The 15,936-nt window shown below is 39.2% G+C and overlaps 1 protein-coding gene across 6 annotated transcripts in view; it reads left to right on the forward strand.

The window, feature by feature from the left end:
* The window catches only part of TBL1X (transducin beta like 1 X-linked), a 194,290-nt gene that overhangs the window by 124,264 nt on the left and 54,090 nt on the right, over nucleotides 1-15,936 (forward strand). For all 6 annotated transcript variants that reach the window (XM_061459874.1, XM_061459878.1, XM_061459875.1 and 3 more), the window contains one exon: nucleotides 15,690-15,797. In XM_061459874.1, the coding sequence (XP_061315858.1) occupies nucleotides 15,740-15,797 (58 nt within the window). In that variant the 5' untranslated portion in view covers nucleotides 15,690-15,739. The remainder of the gene's footprint in view (nucleotides 1-15,689; nucleotides 15,798-15,936) is intronic.

The following is a 15,936-nucleotide window of genomic DNA, read 5'->3' on the forward strand; positions in this document are numbered from 1 at the left end:
AATGGCAACACTGTTAACTCTTGAGGTAGGATATCCATCTCTTTTATGTGAGAACTGGCATTTGTGTGTGTATAAACTATGCTTTTCTTAGACTATTGCTATCATTATTGATTGTATAAAATACCCCATATTGTGTTTTTATTCATTTTCCTGTTTTTTATATTGTAATCCTTCCAAAAGGAATGCAGGTATTATTAATAATAACTGGTTTTCTTTGTCAGTGAGGTGGGCCTAAATTATTACTCCCCTGAAAAAAAAGTCTTAAGTTGCTCGATCTGGGTGTATGATAGGTGCAGTATAGGTGTGCCCATGTCAGGTCTTAAAATAAGGAAGCTGTTAAAGAAAGAAGAGGCATGCTGTTACCCTCTTACTGGTTAGCTCACTTCATAGTAAACAATGTTAACTGGTTCATTTAACACAAATAGATCGCCATTGCATTTTAGTGACTACATGTCTTACGTGATATATTCAGTTTTTAATAATTCTAGAAGCCTTACAAATAGGTCTGGATTTAAAGCATCAGCAGCTAAAAAGTAAAATTTCTTTACAAAATATCCTTGGTAGTATTTTTTTTTTTCCTTAAAGAAGACAAAAGCTATTGCCATATCAGGTGATAGTGATGTATTGGAATGAAATGTAGAATTGGTGAAACCTTCTCTCTGACATTTCTTTTGTAACATATTTGATTGGGAGGATCATCTGTGTCATTGTATTTGGTGGGGATAAAATGTCTTTTGGACCTGGCAGGTTATGAGCATTCTTAAGCATCAGGTTAAATTATTTATAAAGGAGAGAAAGGAATTTTTTTTTTTACTTTTTTTTTTCTTTTTTTGCATTGTTGTGAAAGCCTTATGAGTATGTGTTTACTTCTTTTGCAGACAGTAGAGTTTAGAATATCCCTTTTCTCAAGCTCCAGATCAGCTCTGTACAAATTGGCAGTGAATAAAAATATAAATGTTGGCTTTTCACTGATACATTTTATAAGACTGCCTTTTGTCTAGTTTATAGTACCAAAATATTGCTTAGTGGCACATGAAAAGCCTTAAAAATGTTCCTTCTTAAACCCCAGCTTTTTAGAAGTGGCATTGACAAGAAGTTATATTGCTTTTCTGTCTTTGAATCCAGTCCCTGAGAATGAGCATGCATTGAACAGTGTGTGTTTGTGTGCATTTCTGATGTTTGAAGGAGTTGACTAAATATTTGCAGTTTAACAGCTAAAAATTATTGCAATTTTCAGATTAAATTTGACCACAGTAAAATACAGGTGCTTATAAGTGAATAGTTATTTAAGCCTGTTCTTAACTGAGAGAAAAAAAAAAAAAAAATGGGAGAGGAAAAAAATATGAGTTTCTGTTGAGAAAAAAAAATGTTTTAACTTTTTTTTTTTAGTAATTTCCTAAACTAGTTATATGTCATAATTGCATGCTTGGGAGGGGAATCCTTAACTCATAAAAATAAGAAAAGTAAGATATTAATAAATACAGCTACAAAGCATTAAAGATTGCACAGTCTAAATGTGCTGAAATAAACTACTGATAAAAATTAGCATGAAGGACAGCAGAGAAATTTCCAAATCTGTGTTATATTTTGTCTATAATAATTTTTCCCCTCAAATAATTGTTGGGAAGAAGGAGTATTGTCTGCTGTCTGGAGAGATACAAGACACCTGGGGTTACCCAGTGGTCCGTCAGCCTATAGCCATGACGCCTTTCTCTTTTTCCAGTCCCTGTCACCCTTTCTTGTGCATCAGCATGTGTCAGCTTTCCTTGTGTAAAAAGATTCTGTGTTCCCGTGACTTTAGAAGGAGGCAAAGTTAATGCAAGGAAGATGTTTTGAGAATTCAGTTACAGGCCTCTAACAAACCTGCGCAGGGCAGATACAAGCAATATTTTCAGGAGGTTTTATTTTAGTTAAATTTGTGTGGATTTTCACTGTGATGGAAAAGGCACTTTGCCATGAGAACAGCCTCTCTGCCAAACGTCAAGTCCCTGTTCCGAAGTGTGGAAGCACTAGAGATTCTCGCTGAAACAGCTGCATAAATATCAGCAAAGCTGGGTTTTCCCCGCCTTCACTCTGAAATGACTGAACTATTTTTGCTTAGACCTTCCAGAAAAAAATTGCCTGAGGCAGACATTCACAGTGGAGTTTCACAGTCCAAATAGAGAAAATGGAGTCAAATTATAAGCAATGATACAAGTTTATGATGTGTCTTACTTAAATATAGGTATTGATGTCTGCTCCTTGCATAATGCAACAAAGACTCTTTCCTGTAGAAATAAGAAGAGACCAAATTCTTTTTTCTTCATAAGGATTTTGAAAACTTATGTAAAAAATAGTGGTGAAGAGGGAATAAAATAATGAAACATCATCTTTGAGTAAAAAATGCACTAATGCTCATATTTCCTATGCATGTTTTTCACTGATACTGAAAAAAATTAAGAATCACAGAATCCTAAGGGTTGGAAAGGACCTCAAAAGATCATCTAGTCCAACCCTCCTGCGAGAGCAGGGTAACCCAGAGTACATCACACAGGAACTTGTCCAGGCGGGCCTTGAATATCTCCAACGCAGGAGACTCCACAACCCCCCTGAGCAACCTGTTCCAGTGCTCTGTCACTCTCACAGTAAAGAAATTTTTCCTGATATTCACATGGAACCTGCTGTGCTCCAGTTTACGCCCATTGCCCCTTGTCCTGTCACTGGACATCACTGAAAAAAACCTAGCTCCATCATCCTGACACTCACCCTTTACATATTTATAAACATTGATGAGGTCACCCCTCAGTCTCCTCCAAGCTAAAGAGTCCCAGCTCCCTCAGCCTCTCCTCATAAGAGAGATGCTCTACTCCCTTAATCATCTTCGTTGCCCTGCGCTGGACTCTCTCCAGCATCTCTCTGTCCTTCTTGAACTGAGGGGCCCAGAACTGGACACAGTATTCCTGATGCGGCCTCACCAAGGCAGAGTAGAGGGGAGGAGAACCTCTCTCGACCTACTAACCATCCCCTTTCTAATGCACCCCAGGATGCCATTGGCCTTCTTGGCCACAAGGGCACATTGCTGGCTCATAGTCATCCTCCTATCCACCAGGACCCCCAGGTCCCTTTCCCCTTCACTACTGTCCAGCAGGTCAGCCCCCAGCCTGTACTGGTACACGGGGTTGTTCTGCCCCAGATGCAAGACTGGGGAAGTTTATGGTTCATAATTCAGCTGCAAGATACCTGCAGTAAGCAAGGGATCATTAAGAGGAGTTACAGATCTCTTGTTCTTTCGCCATCCTTCTGGCTTGTGAGTCTCGCATCCTTTTCTCTACAGTTTTTAGCAGCCTGCAGCCAGGTGTGAAGTGTGTTCTCCTGAGAGCTAGGAAATGCAAGTTTAAACCTGTTGATTCTTAAGTGAATACTTTAATCTTCAGCCTCTTAAAGCTCTACCACTTCTACTGCCACCTTTCTCCTGGTTTTTTGGGTTGAGTTTTCTGTGTGTGATTTTTTGGGTTTGGGGTTGTTTTGTTGGGGATTGGGTTTGTTCGGGGTTTTTTCCTTCTCCAAATAAAAATACTGAGTCAGTTTTCTACAGCCAAAAATACAAATTGGAGCCTAGATTTGTAGGGGAAATTTTAAGCAATGAATCCCAGTCTCAGGACAACTGTCTAATCCGTAGCTACAGAAAAACACATCAATCTTTGAAACAGCCACATAACTTTTCCCATCCCTTGTAGAGGGATTTTCATCACTAGCTAGCCTTTGAGAAATATGTTCCAGGAGCTGAATGACTAAATCCTCACTTGGTTATAGTATCCTTAGAAGATACAGTAGGCATAACAGTGTGGGGAGTTACCCCATCTACCTTCTTGCATGTTTTATTTTCCAAATAAAGTTAGTAAAGAGGACGAGGAGTGACACCATTCCAATCGGGGAAAATTGCAGCCTGGAAAAGGGATGGCCTCAGTTGTACCTAGCAGGCCCCCAGCAACTTCAGGGGATCACTGAGGAGACAGAGTTGGCTCATCACAGCGGTGCAGGGCAGAAGGGAGTGAGACAAGACCTACAAGTTGTAGCGGGTTCAGAAGAAACTTTTTTATGCGTTCTCATAGAGAGTGGAGTGGATCAGCCTGGGAGGCTGTGCCATATTTTTCCCTGGAGGGTTTGAAGCACTGACTGGCCTAAGCCCTGGGCAGCCTGGTCTGACCCCAGAGCTGGCTCTGCTTTGGGTAGGAGGGTGGACTAGAGACCTTCTGAGGTCCTGTCCTGCCCGTGACTCAGGCCTTTAGGCACCCAAAATCCCAATGTTCAGTGCCTTTTACAATATTTTTGCAATAGCAAACATATGGTTGACATCTGTTGCAACCCCTCTGATCACCTCTGTCTTCCCTGGAGTCCTTCTTGGGGGGAAGGTCGACATTTAGAATCTTTTTATTCTCTAACAAAACCTCTTGTCTAGGGATTAAAACCGTCAAAAGCTTTCCAAACCATATATATTTCCAAATATTTGGATTTAAGGTTTCAGTTCTCCGTATCTTGTAGGGGTTTTTTTTAAAGCAAGGGAGTGCTTTTTTAATGTAATCTGAGCTAGCTAATAACCGTGTCATAATATATTAAAATCCTTCCTAAGAAGTATTCAGCTGATTTTTTTTTTAATGAAAAACTTAGATTATGTCATGTCTGTCTCTGACTCCCCAAGGATTTTTGAGTTCATCTTGGTTTCTAGGCTGTTTAGCTTTTTAAAAAAGTAGGTTAAAAAGCTTTCCTCTTAGTGTTGCCTTTTAATGTGTAGACTTTGCTGGTTTTTTAGGGCTGTGTAGGACTTCATGATGCTACTGCCAGAAATACGATTCTTGATCTTTCTGTCTTGTGCATTCTTCACCCATCTACAAATGGAAAAAAAAAACAACAAACCACAACCTAGTGAGGAGTGGCAAGTCACTCCTAAAATACTATGTGAATACACAAATCTTTCAAAGTGCTATCCCTAGGCTGGAGGAAGCAGCAAAACACTGTCTTGAAATGTATCAAAAGGTGATAGAAGATTGGAAGTGGGAAAATCTTTTTTACATATGATATGCATATGGTCATGCGTTTGTGAAAATGGTCAAGCACTCTCCAGATAATGAGAAGCATGAAGTATTTCATTGCCCTTACCAGTGAGAAAGCCAGGAAAACTTAAAATGACAGAGAGGCTGCTGCACCCCTGATGGGCAATTACAGCATGCAAAAGAAGGAGAATGGATGAAAAGGCAGATAATATGCGTAATGGTGTTGTACAACTTGGATTGTACTGGCTATGCTGTGATTTTTATTTTGCTGTTTGCAATCTGGATGTAGAGCGTACAGAGGAAAAGTTAAAAGAAATAAAAAACAGTATCTGAATTTGGTACTTGAGGTAGTTTTTGTAAGATAGAGATTTCTCAGTCTTAATTCTTTGTATTGATTTTTTATGGGAAGTTTCTCTATGAAATATTTAGCAATGTGAATGCAGAAAAGTGACTTAGGAATAAGCTTTTACTTCAGTGGTTGCTTTGAGGTTTCTGCAGGCATCCTTGGAAGGCAGATTATGTCTCTCCATTCTTCTTCCTTCTCCACCTTCCAGCAAGGAAAGTAGTATCACACATTCCATAAAAATGCAGGCATTTAGTGACCCTTCTCCAGAGCACAAACCAATATAATCCAGGAGTAAACCCAGTGAAGCTTGTGGCTGGGGAAAAAAAAAACAAAAACAAAACCACAGCAGATTTCCACAAGGAGTTAAATGTTGAAGGTAGAAAGAGAAATACACAGCGGTGAAATATCCTGAATTCGTGTATTTCTTTTCCTGTTGTTCTGTTGTGCTGTCCTATAGAATCTTTGTCCTTACAGCATTTAATGTTCTCTTAGAATTATTCAAGAGAAAACATAAAGTATTTATAGCCATAGTTAATATCTTTATTAATAGTTTATATTAGGATCTGCCATAATAAAAGTTTGAAGTAGTTTCCATCATAATTCTTTATTTTCACGTATTCTAAAATTTACAAAATACTTGTTTGGAGGGTGAAATTTTCCGTGTTGCAAGTTGGAAAAATATATTTTTCCTCATTAATTCTCATGGGGAAATATACTCAGTGGGGAAAATACTTTTTCCCTTTGTACAATAATAATAATAAAGAAAATCCCCACTACACTTTTAACAGTACTACAGGGAAAACAAATTAAGGTTGAATTACGTGGTAAGATTACTGCCTTTGCTCACTCTGAGGGGAAAAATAAAGAAAAAAAATGTTGCAAGTGATGGAAAAATAACATCCAACTGTTCCCAGTAACATCTGCTAAACTTATTAGCAGCAACTAATAAAAACCCACCCCTTTAATGACGTTGCTGCACATTCCCTTTGCTTGAGGCCATCCACAAGTGAACTAGCCAGGTTGCTGCAGCTCCTGGCTGGTCTGTAGACCTTCGCAGATCCTTAGCATACCACTGGGAAGCCATGTGGCCCCAGCTTGTGAGGGGTCAGGGATGTGCCTGTCCTCTCCCCACGTGTGATCAACAGTGCTGCTGCTCCTCCTGTCCACCACTTCCAGGGCCCTGCAGCCTCGTGGAGCCAGCCTGCATGGAAAAAAAATACAGGTTTGTTAGCCCAGCATAGACTCCTGTTGCTTTATATCATCTTCTAAGTAGAGCTTTGCTAAGTCCAAGGATGGGTTTTGCCACGCAAGTTACAGGTGTTATCGTGAGACAGTAGCACCAGAATGGCTTTCACATTTAGCCTTTCTTAACTAAAATAGCATCAAATTCATATGTACATTGAACTGAAAAGGAGGTTTTACTAGATATCTGGGTCTTGTGGGAGAGAAGTAACACACAAACCTACTTGTACTTGGACAAACAGGCCCTTCTGCATGGTGTCATGTTGCTGACCCATGCCTGGAGAGTATTTCCTGCACCCCACAGCTCTTGGACAAAGGAGCAAGATAGGGGACCAAGTTTACAGATGTGAAAAGATCTCTAAACCCTTAACATGTACATGACTGCACGTCACCTCCCTGGTTTTGCAGTGCTTAGGCAACATGCCTTTCCATAACTTGTTGAGTAGTTGAAGGTACCTACCACTGTAGAGAGCACTAATACCATTGCAACCCGTAAGGTGAACGAAGATTTACCCTCAGGGTGGTATAGGAAGCAGTTTACGTAAGGAACATGGTAAAAGCCACAGTTGGATGTTTATCCTTACCTTGCTCTTCAGAAATGAAGTGCAAGACACAGCCTGATTCTGCAGCCTAGTTAAGTGCACAGTTGTGTTTGTTAAAATCAGAATTTTGGTCCCTGCTACTGGAGTTGCACCATTTTAAACAAGAAAGTTTCAAGATAAAAATCAGAAATAATCAAAAAAGCCTTATTCAGATATTGTCTTTCGGGCAAGGCCTTCAGGCTGTCATTTATCCTTCCAGGCCCATTACTCTTGTGGTCTTTGCTATGGCATTGCCTCATTTAAAATGGGCATCACGACTGCTAGTCCCTACTGCCTATGCCGCAGGTTGCTTGGGTTCTTGTGGAGGTGTCTGGAAGCTTCTCTTCTGTCCCAGCTGCATGGTGTCACCTCAGAGGCAAATGTTTTCTCTACTGGACCGTGGCCTGTCTCATCACAGTTGGGTATCTGTTTGTGTCCATACTTACAGGCCAGCCTGGGACTCAGATACCTCACATTGAAATTTTAGTGAATCTTTACTGTGAGGTGTCAGAGAAATTGTCAATAGCAGAAATAGAAACTGTGCTTTATTCTAAATATTTGGGGGGGTATTCATTCTGAAAGTTCAGGTGTGTTGTTTTACTGACATCTGCGGCTCAGAAAGAAAACGCTACCAGTTCTGATAGGAACTTATTCCATCATATTCCTTTCACCTCAGTGAAAGTAGTCTGTGAATGTGAAGCACAGATGAAGAACATAAGTACTGAGGTTTGCTCCTTTTGGTTTTGTTGAGGTTTTAGTAAATATCCAGGTATATCAAGTGAAAAGTTAAATTTGAGGTAGTATTAATGCATTGTTCCTCTTGCCAAAATTCAAGAAAAGCAAATATCGATAGGGCAATTGTGCCATCTTTTTAAAGTTGCAGTCTTCCTTAACTTTTTTGAGCGTGTAGCACTACTCATAAGATTTAAAGCACATTTCTTACTGCATTGCATGCATGGAAATGCATGTGCATACAGGCAAGGAGCTGCACAATCAAGCAATCATGTGTTTTGGCCTAATTGGTTTGAAATGAGTGGACACATACCATTGTCCCCCAGTTTGCCCTAATTGCCACTTTTGTGCTCATGTAAGGACGAAAATCCTGGTTCTGTTCAGTGGCATCATTCCCAATTGACTTAATTTGTTCCAAGAGTGATGAGGTATCTTGATTCTCAAAATAAATCCAGTAATGTATTTTGATTTCTCAAGCCTCTGTAATTCCTTTTTTTTTTTTTAAATTTTAAAACCATTCATTTCATTCGCAAGCTCTAGGAATACTCTCAACCTTTACTCTCCTATAAGTCTTACTTTTGGCTTCCCAGAGCTTTCCATACAAAAATAGTGTAAACAATATTTTTGTTTAGTAAAAAAAAAAATAATATAAAAGATTGGAAGTTGTCTCTTCTTAGAACTAAGCTATGAAAGAGGTATAACACAATTATGCTGGTTAAGAAGAGTGGTTGGTTTTGGTTGGTTTGTTGTTTTTTTTTCCCCTTAGCAAAGTGCCAAAAAAGGAAAGATCAATACAGGAAAACCCATTTAACTCCACAGCAAAGGGAATTGTAAAAGATTCACTTGAATTCTTATAACTGAAATGCTGGAGGCTGATGTAATTAAGTAAACCAGCTAAGAACTGAAAAAAATAACCTAATCAAACTAAGAGATTGTGAGTAGGAAAGATTTGATGCAAGCTTCTGCATCTTTTGATAGAAGAAATAGAGTTTGCTGGGAATTTGGTGATGAAAGGCTTGTCTTTTGCTGACAGTTAGTTATTCTGTGCTGGAAATTGTTGATTAATTGAAAAATGTTTGAATAGCACTTAGAAATTGCTGGAGTATCTCTTGTTGCCCCCTTTTTTTTATTTTTATTTTTTTAATAAATAGGTGTGGCTTTGGTTCCAAATGGCACTTCAGTTTGAAATGTAATTTATTATTTAAAGAAACGCGGTATTCATGTGGAAATAAAACTTTCTGTCCACCAAAGTGTTTAACTGGCGAAGTTATTTTTATTAATATTTTTGTGTTTGGTTTGATTTTTTTTTTAGTGTTTTGATATTTTACTGGATGATGTCTTATTTTGTTAACATTTTTTACAGGACAGGACAACCATTTTGATAATTATTGCAGATTTTTAAAAGGATAGGTACAGTTATGCTTTTGTAAAGAAGAGCTACATCTCTGCAAAAGCACGTCTTTATAGGTATTGCACAGTAAACCAACCTTCTCCCTGAATAACGTTTTTATTTTATTTAAACTGAAAGCCCATTTTTGTCAGTTTTGCCCACACAGCATTTGTTTCATCAAGAGTGACCTCTTCAATACAGAACTGCAGGTTCATTGATCACTGCCACATGTCTGTCGTTGTCATTCCTTCTACCTTCTCTTTCTTTGACTGGGACCAGATTTTGAGTGCTGATATGGTTGACTTCACAGATTAATTGTATGAGACACCCTAACATGTCAGGATCCAAGCTAGACTTTTTCTATCCATGCCATTTTTCCTGAAGCTCTCAAATATAGTTGTTACTTGTTTCCATCAGAGTGTGGTCTTACAGGCAGCAGTGAAAAGGGGATTAGCTGGAGCTCCCTGGGTTTGTTTTGGTTGAATGTGGCCTATTTAAAAATCAGCAGAAGGTCAGTGTAAATAAACAGACTTAAAAACAAAACCAAAGGAAGCGCCAGCTTTAACATTTGGCAGTACAGGTTTTCTGACAAGCCTATTGCCTTTTTTTTTTGGAGGTCCCTGTCCTTACTGAGCTGCTATAAATGTCAGTGACAGATCTCTTAAGTGAGACAGCATATACTGTACAGTGCAATAATCGTTCTTGAAGGAGATTATTCTGTTCTGCAGAATTACAGCTTTTGTCTTTCCCAAAACAACAAATTTGTTACCATCTTGTAAGAAAACTTCAAAATATTAACAGTGTAAGGGATGCAAAGGCATTTGTGAGCATATCTAAAGACCCTAGGCCAATACCTCTGAGAGGTTTGAGTTCCCTCTATTTTTGTCATTAAATAGTTTGGATAACCTGTGGTGATCATTTACAGAATGAGGATAGTTACTGTTTTCCTCCTCATTAAGAAAGGCCAGGGAGATACAATGCAGGTCTTACTGTGAGCACATCTTCCTTGGCTTTAGGTTCATGATCTCTAAAAGGAGCAACTGTTTATAATATAAGTTTAGGTCTTTTAAAGCAGGGTGTCAAGTTCAAGCTTATAAGGAGTAGTCTGCAAGTCATGCATGTAGAAGCTGCATTTTGAACAGGGCTCGCTGTTATTTTGGTGGTTCTTTGGCATAGGTGGAGTTTGGAAAGAATCATCCTGCATGCTCCGTACCTTCTAATCAGCAGGGATGCAACGTCTCACTTCCTTGTCAGGCTGCTTTTGAAGAAACATGCTTCTCTCTGTAGCCTCATGAAATGGCAGGAGAAGCTGTGAGAGGAGAGGGAGCCAAGTGTGCTCTTTTAAGAAGTTCGGGTTTGGCATTTCGGGAAAGAAGCATGCTGGAGTTCTTCCTCAGAAAGAGGCAGCTGCGATAAAAGCCAAGTCTCAAGAATGCAGTGGTGTGGGCCAAGCAGAGGTCCTTAGCCTTTGGGAAGAGCTGCTGGCTGTTGACTCTGTTCTGGCTCTATAGTAAGGCACATCCTAGAAATACAGATGCATAGGGCTCACCGAAATCTTTTGATGAAGGCATTTTTCACAGAAAAAGCTGAGATTGCCCAAGTGACTCGTTTTGTGAGAAGTGGCTTCTGGCTTTGGGAGATGTTGTTTTTCGTTAAACTACAGAGCATATGCAAAACAGTAACACATTGATTTAGCTGTGCTGTCATGGTGCCTTCCTGGAGTCTATTTTAGTTCTCATGTTCACATTCTCTTTTCTGAGATGGGAAGTCTGTAGAGGGTCCTGAGAGACACGTCGTGATGCATGGAGCCATCTTGCCCAAGAAAATGCAATCACAAGTACATAAACTCCAGTTCCCAGGCAGCAGGGCATCAATTTGACTTTAAATAGTTAAACTTACTGGAATGTTTTCATTTTCATGAAACCTCTCAGTTTTGCCTCCCTTTTTTTTTTTTTTTCCCCAAAGCAAATACACAATTTCTGTTCACCCCCCACAATTTTAATGACAATGTTACTTTCATTAAAACGTTGCTTGGAAAAAGGCATTTCAGCCCAGCCTTGTCAAAGAGGTAGATAAATAGTGCAGCACCTCCAGGAGATAAATAAAAAAATTGTGGGTTTTTGCTTGGGGTTTTTCTTGTTTTTTCTTTGAGAAGATGAGGTTTATTTAACAATAATGACCTGCAAAAAAATCCTGCTCAGCACTCGGTTAAAGCACACTGGAGCTTACAGGTTTCTTTAGCGGACAAGACAAGGGCCAGAATACCCGCCTGATGAACTTCTGTTGACCAGGTTGGATGCAGAAATGGGAAATGCCCATCTTCCTATTTAAATTTCAGGTTTAGGTTTTAGTTTAGGTGGTTTTCCCTAGATGTCTGACCTGTTTCTTCCCGAGGGAAAGATTGACTGGTAACTCCCAGTCCCTGTGGGTGGCAATGCTTCAAGTAGCAAATGCAAATGCCTTTCCTGAAACAGCCTTGGCTGTCCCCTGCCCCAGGCTTAGCTTGGAGGACAGGGCACGGCACTGGGCTACCCTTGTGAACATCATTTAGAAAAGAGGCAGAAGATTTGTGTCTTTAGAGACTATTTCAAAGTTGAAGAAGTTATTTTCCCTAGATTCTTCAGCCAAATCTCACCTATGGCAACAATGCTACAATGTAACGCGCAAAGGAAAGCAATCCTTGAGTTAAGGTGATGGGATGTAAATAAACTATTAGTTGACCTGGCTGGCGCTGTGCTGAACTTGAGCTATATGCAAGGCTGCGTTCTCCAGAGCCACTTGCATGCCCCATTAGCAAGATTCCTAATGTTCCAGGAAGGTTTAATTTGAGAACAGTGGTATGTCAGCACCCAGAGCCAAATCAGGTATGGTGGTGTACTCCCGGAAGTAAGCTGCCCTGGTTGCCCAGAGCTCAGGGGAGTGTGCTGCAGAGTTGGCTTCGCTGGAGCTGCTCAACTCCAGCTGAACCGCTTAGTTCAGCAGAAACCCAGCAGCCCTAAGTGCACAATGAGATTGAATCTGAGCTGATAACCCAGCTTTCTACCTCTGTATGGCAAGCATTTCTGCAAGCCTATCCTATACAGAACTAAGAGTTTGTTATTTATTCAAAATAAGCATTAAGTTTCATTTTGCATGAACTTGACAACCCATCCATGAATAAGGTTTGAATCTTTGGGATCCGTTATACTTTGGGATGTCTTAATGGACTCAGCTTATGTGTTTGGACACTCTCACATACCTGCAGGATCACAACCCAAATTCTTAAGGTGGGATTAAAGTAAAGAGAACTTTCCGTTATGTGTGATTGGGTGCAGGAGAAGTGTTTCAAATAAAGAAAGTTCAGGCAGATGTTTGAATGCTTTTTGTAAGTCTTCTTGACACTGTGAAGAATTAAGATTATATTTCTGATTTAAATACGAAGTGTCTCCAAAGGCATATTAGTATTTTTCATAAGCTGTAATACATTTCTTTTAAAAAACTGTTAACCTGGGTAATATCAGTCTCCAGTAACAAAAGGAGACCATCAATTAACAGAAATACATCTATCACAGTGATAACTAAAGGTTTTTGCAATTTTCTATGTAAGTTTATATTTCTACATTACAAATAACTGTATTGACGGGGAGGCTTGTTGGTTGTGTCTTATGAGTCAGACTTGGAAATACAAAAAAGATGAGTACATTCCTCTGCTCCTCACTATGTCTTCTGTAGCCTCTTTTATTTGGGGTACTTATCTGTGGAGAAGAACGAAGTCAAAATGAGCACTAATGAAATTGAGTATGGTCTTTCATTGCTCAGCCAAATTTCTAATGAATAGATTTCTCTGGGTCAGTGCCAAGATCTGTGTATTGCTTTGGATGGGTATAAAAAAAAGCTTTACGGTTGTGTGTCTTAATGCTGCACTGGCATCTATGGAGAGAAGAAACCTTAAATGTATGAGTGGCGATCATCTGGTTATTTATGGCTTTGTAACAATGTGTGTAAAGATATGATCAGACACATATGTCAGAGTAATTCCTGTTGACTGATTTCAGGGAAAATGCCTAGTAGATCCAACTACTCGGAGTGCTCAGGATTCTGATACAAAGGTAGCTGCTGTGGAGGTTTTTCTGAGGCTATCAGACTATTTATTTTGCAGTCAGGCTGATTTTCTCTGGTTTTAATTCATGTAAGAAAAGTCATCTTTAGAAAAACAAACAAAAACCAGCACCCCTCCTTTCCCTTCCCTTTCCTAAAGCAACTGTCTGTATGTGGGAAATACCATGTTAATGTCTTAAATTAGCAGGATGCATCCAGAAACAACATTTGTTAGTTTCTTGATTGATTTTTTTTTCAATAAAGTTCAGTTTACCACAAAGTACGTCATTGCTGAAACTGAATTTTTGTAAGAGGTTTCATCTTTACCAACTTTCCTACCGCCAAGTTCTGAAACTGCTATTTTAAAAATTCTTTTAAAAGTGTTATGTGGGGTTTTTTTTTAAAACCCACAGCTATCAAAGTTTCTTGATTTATTGTTGTCATGGCCACAGCAGCAATACAGATGTATTTTGAGTACTCAGACAGGGATAAAAATGGCCTTAACTGTTGCCATGAATGTCTGTGTTGTTCTTCATTGTATGGTGATGATTATGCAAAAAGAAGCACAGGGATTTATTAATTATTCAGAAGCAAGTCTGTTTATCCAGAAGTATGTATAAAGTTCTACTGAAAGTAGTGCTTTCACTGCCTGCAGTTGCTAACCTTGGTAACTAAAACCCTCACAGCTACCAGTGCTTCCAGTCTCCTGATCCATGGCAAAGAAATTTGAGCCCATTTTACAGATGAGGGGTTGAGGCGAAAAGAGACTGAATGGCTTCCCAGGGTGATACGTGGCATGTGTGACAGGACTGGGTGCTGGATACAGCTAATGTTGCCCTAGGCCAGAATCTTAGCAGAAAATAGTCATCCTTTCCAAAGTAGATGATTTTTTTTCTCACCAAGATTGCACGATTTTCAGTAATTTGTTTCTTCCCGTTCTTTGTGAAGTACAAACTGTTATAACAAAGACTAGAATAGTTGAGGAAGATGTCTCCCAAATTAGCAAGCGATGGTTTCTTATGGAAAACCAGCATCCGTGCCATTGATGAAATATAGCAGCCCAGGAGAATAAAAGGCTTACCGGGGTTCGAAAGACCTCCATTTACATAAATATGCAGAGACATCTGTTACAGTCATGAGTGACCTGCTGGTTTGAATCATCAGCAGGGGAAACTTGTAGTTGTTCAGCATTGCCTGCAGTAGCAGGTGCTACTTTAGGCAACAGGAATTACTGAAGAGGTTTTCGATGAACAAAGGCCCTTCCGCTTGCCAAGAGGAGCCATACGGGAAATTGAAACAAACGGCACACGCCTACGGTCTTTCATTTGTCATATGCAAGGGGAGCGCGGTGTGTGCTTCCGCGTCCAGATCTTTACATGATTAGTTACAGCTATGGAGTGGCTGACAAAGTTGCAAAGTTTATGTCTGAGAAGTACTTTATGGCTTTTAAAACCAAACTACTTAAGTCAGATTCCCAAACAGAAATGAATCATCAAGATTTAATGGAAAACGTTCAAAACAAATTTATCATCTAAAACCAATGTTTTTATTATCAGCATATGGTCCCAAAATAGTAACGTAAGACTGTCATCCTAAAGGTTACGCATCCTGAAGTGAATAATTGAAGTTTAATTCTTGCTCACCATTAATCAGCAGAGACGCTGTAACTTTATATAATGCCAGGATATTTGTATTCCTTGTTGGCACAAGGTATATGGCATTCTTTCTCTTTTTCTCTCTTCCCCCTCCTGCCTCATAAACTTTCTAATCTCATCTTAAATTTAGATTTGTTTCTACTTTAGGGGAACTTTTTAAGTTTACCACATAGCAGGATTTAGTAAGCAAATAATCTGTCTGTTCAGTGGATGAACTCTGGACAGAAAATTAGATTACAAATTTGGGGCTGCAAAAAAAGTTATGATTCGGCGTGTTATACATGATCGTAATTGCCAGCAGTTCTGAATAAAAAATGCTTACACAGTAAAAAGGAGTGTCCTAAGAACCTGTAGTAAAGCCACAGAAGTAAAAGAGTTAACATTTGCAAAGGCTTCCAAGACTGAAAATAACCCCCTCTAACTCTCTGATATATGTTAAATACTGCTCTTTAATTAATGTACCCTAAAAGGAACAGTACAGCTTAAGTACTTGATTCACAATATTTAACTTGTTCCTCACACTAGGATATAGCAGCTCTAATAACTATATGAGATCTTTAAATAACTTAACAAATAACAAATTTCATAGTAAATCAAGATAAAACAAACCCTGTTCTTTTCTTTCCCTTTGAACAGAGCGTGGATCACACTTCTCGTAAACCTCATCATATTGAGGTTGGGCTAAGATGAGCATAACCAGTGACGAAGTGAATTTCTTGGTGTATCGCTATCTCCAGGAATCAGGTAAATTTCTTGTCTCTCCTCACAACTTCAGGTCATAGAAGAAATGGGAAAATTCGCTTTTTTGCATGGTGTTGCCTTAGGAATGTTGTGTTGAGTGTTTCAGACTGATAGACTAAATATTTCTTGTGCAAACTTATGT

The sequence above is a fragment of the Pezoporus flaviventris genome, unplaced genomic scaffold (assembly GCF_033815535.1).
Source record: "Pezoporus flaviventris isolate CSIRO_AGI_PZ_B2104156 unplaced genomic scaffold, CSIRO_AGI_Pfla_v1 ptg000030l, whole genome shotgun sequence".
Lineage (NCBI taxonomy): Eukaryota > Metazoa > Chordata > Aves > Psittaciformes > Psittacidae > Pezoporus > Pezoporus flaviventris.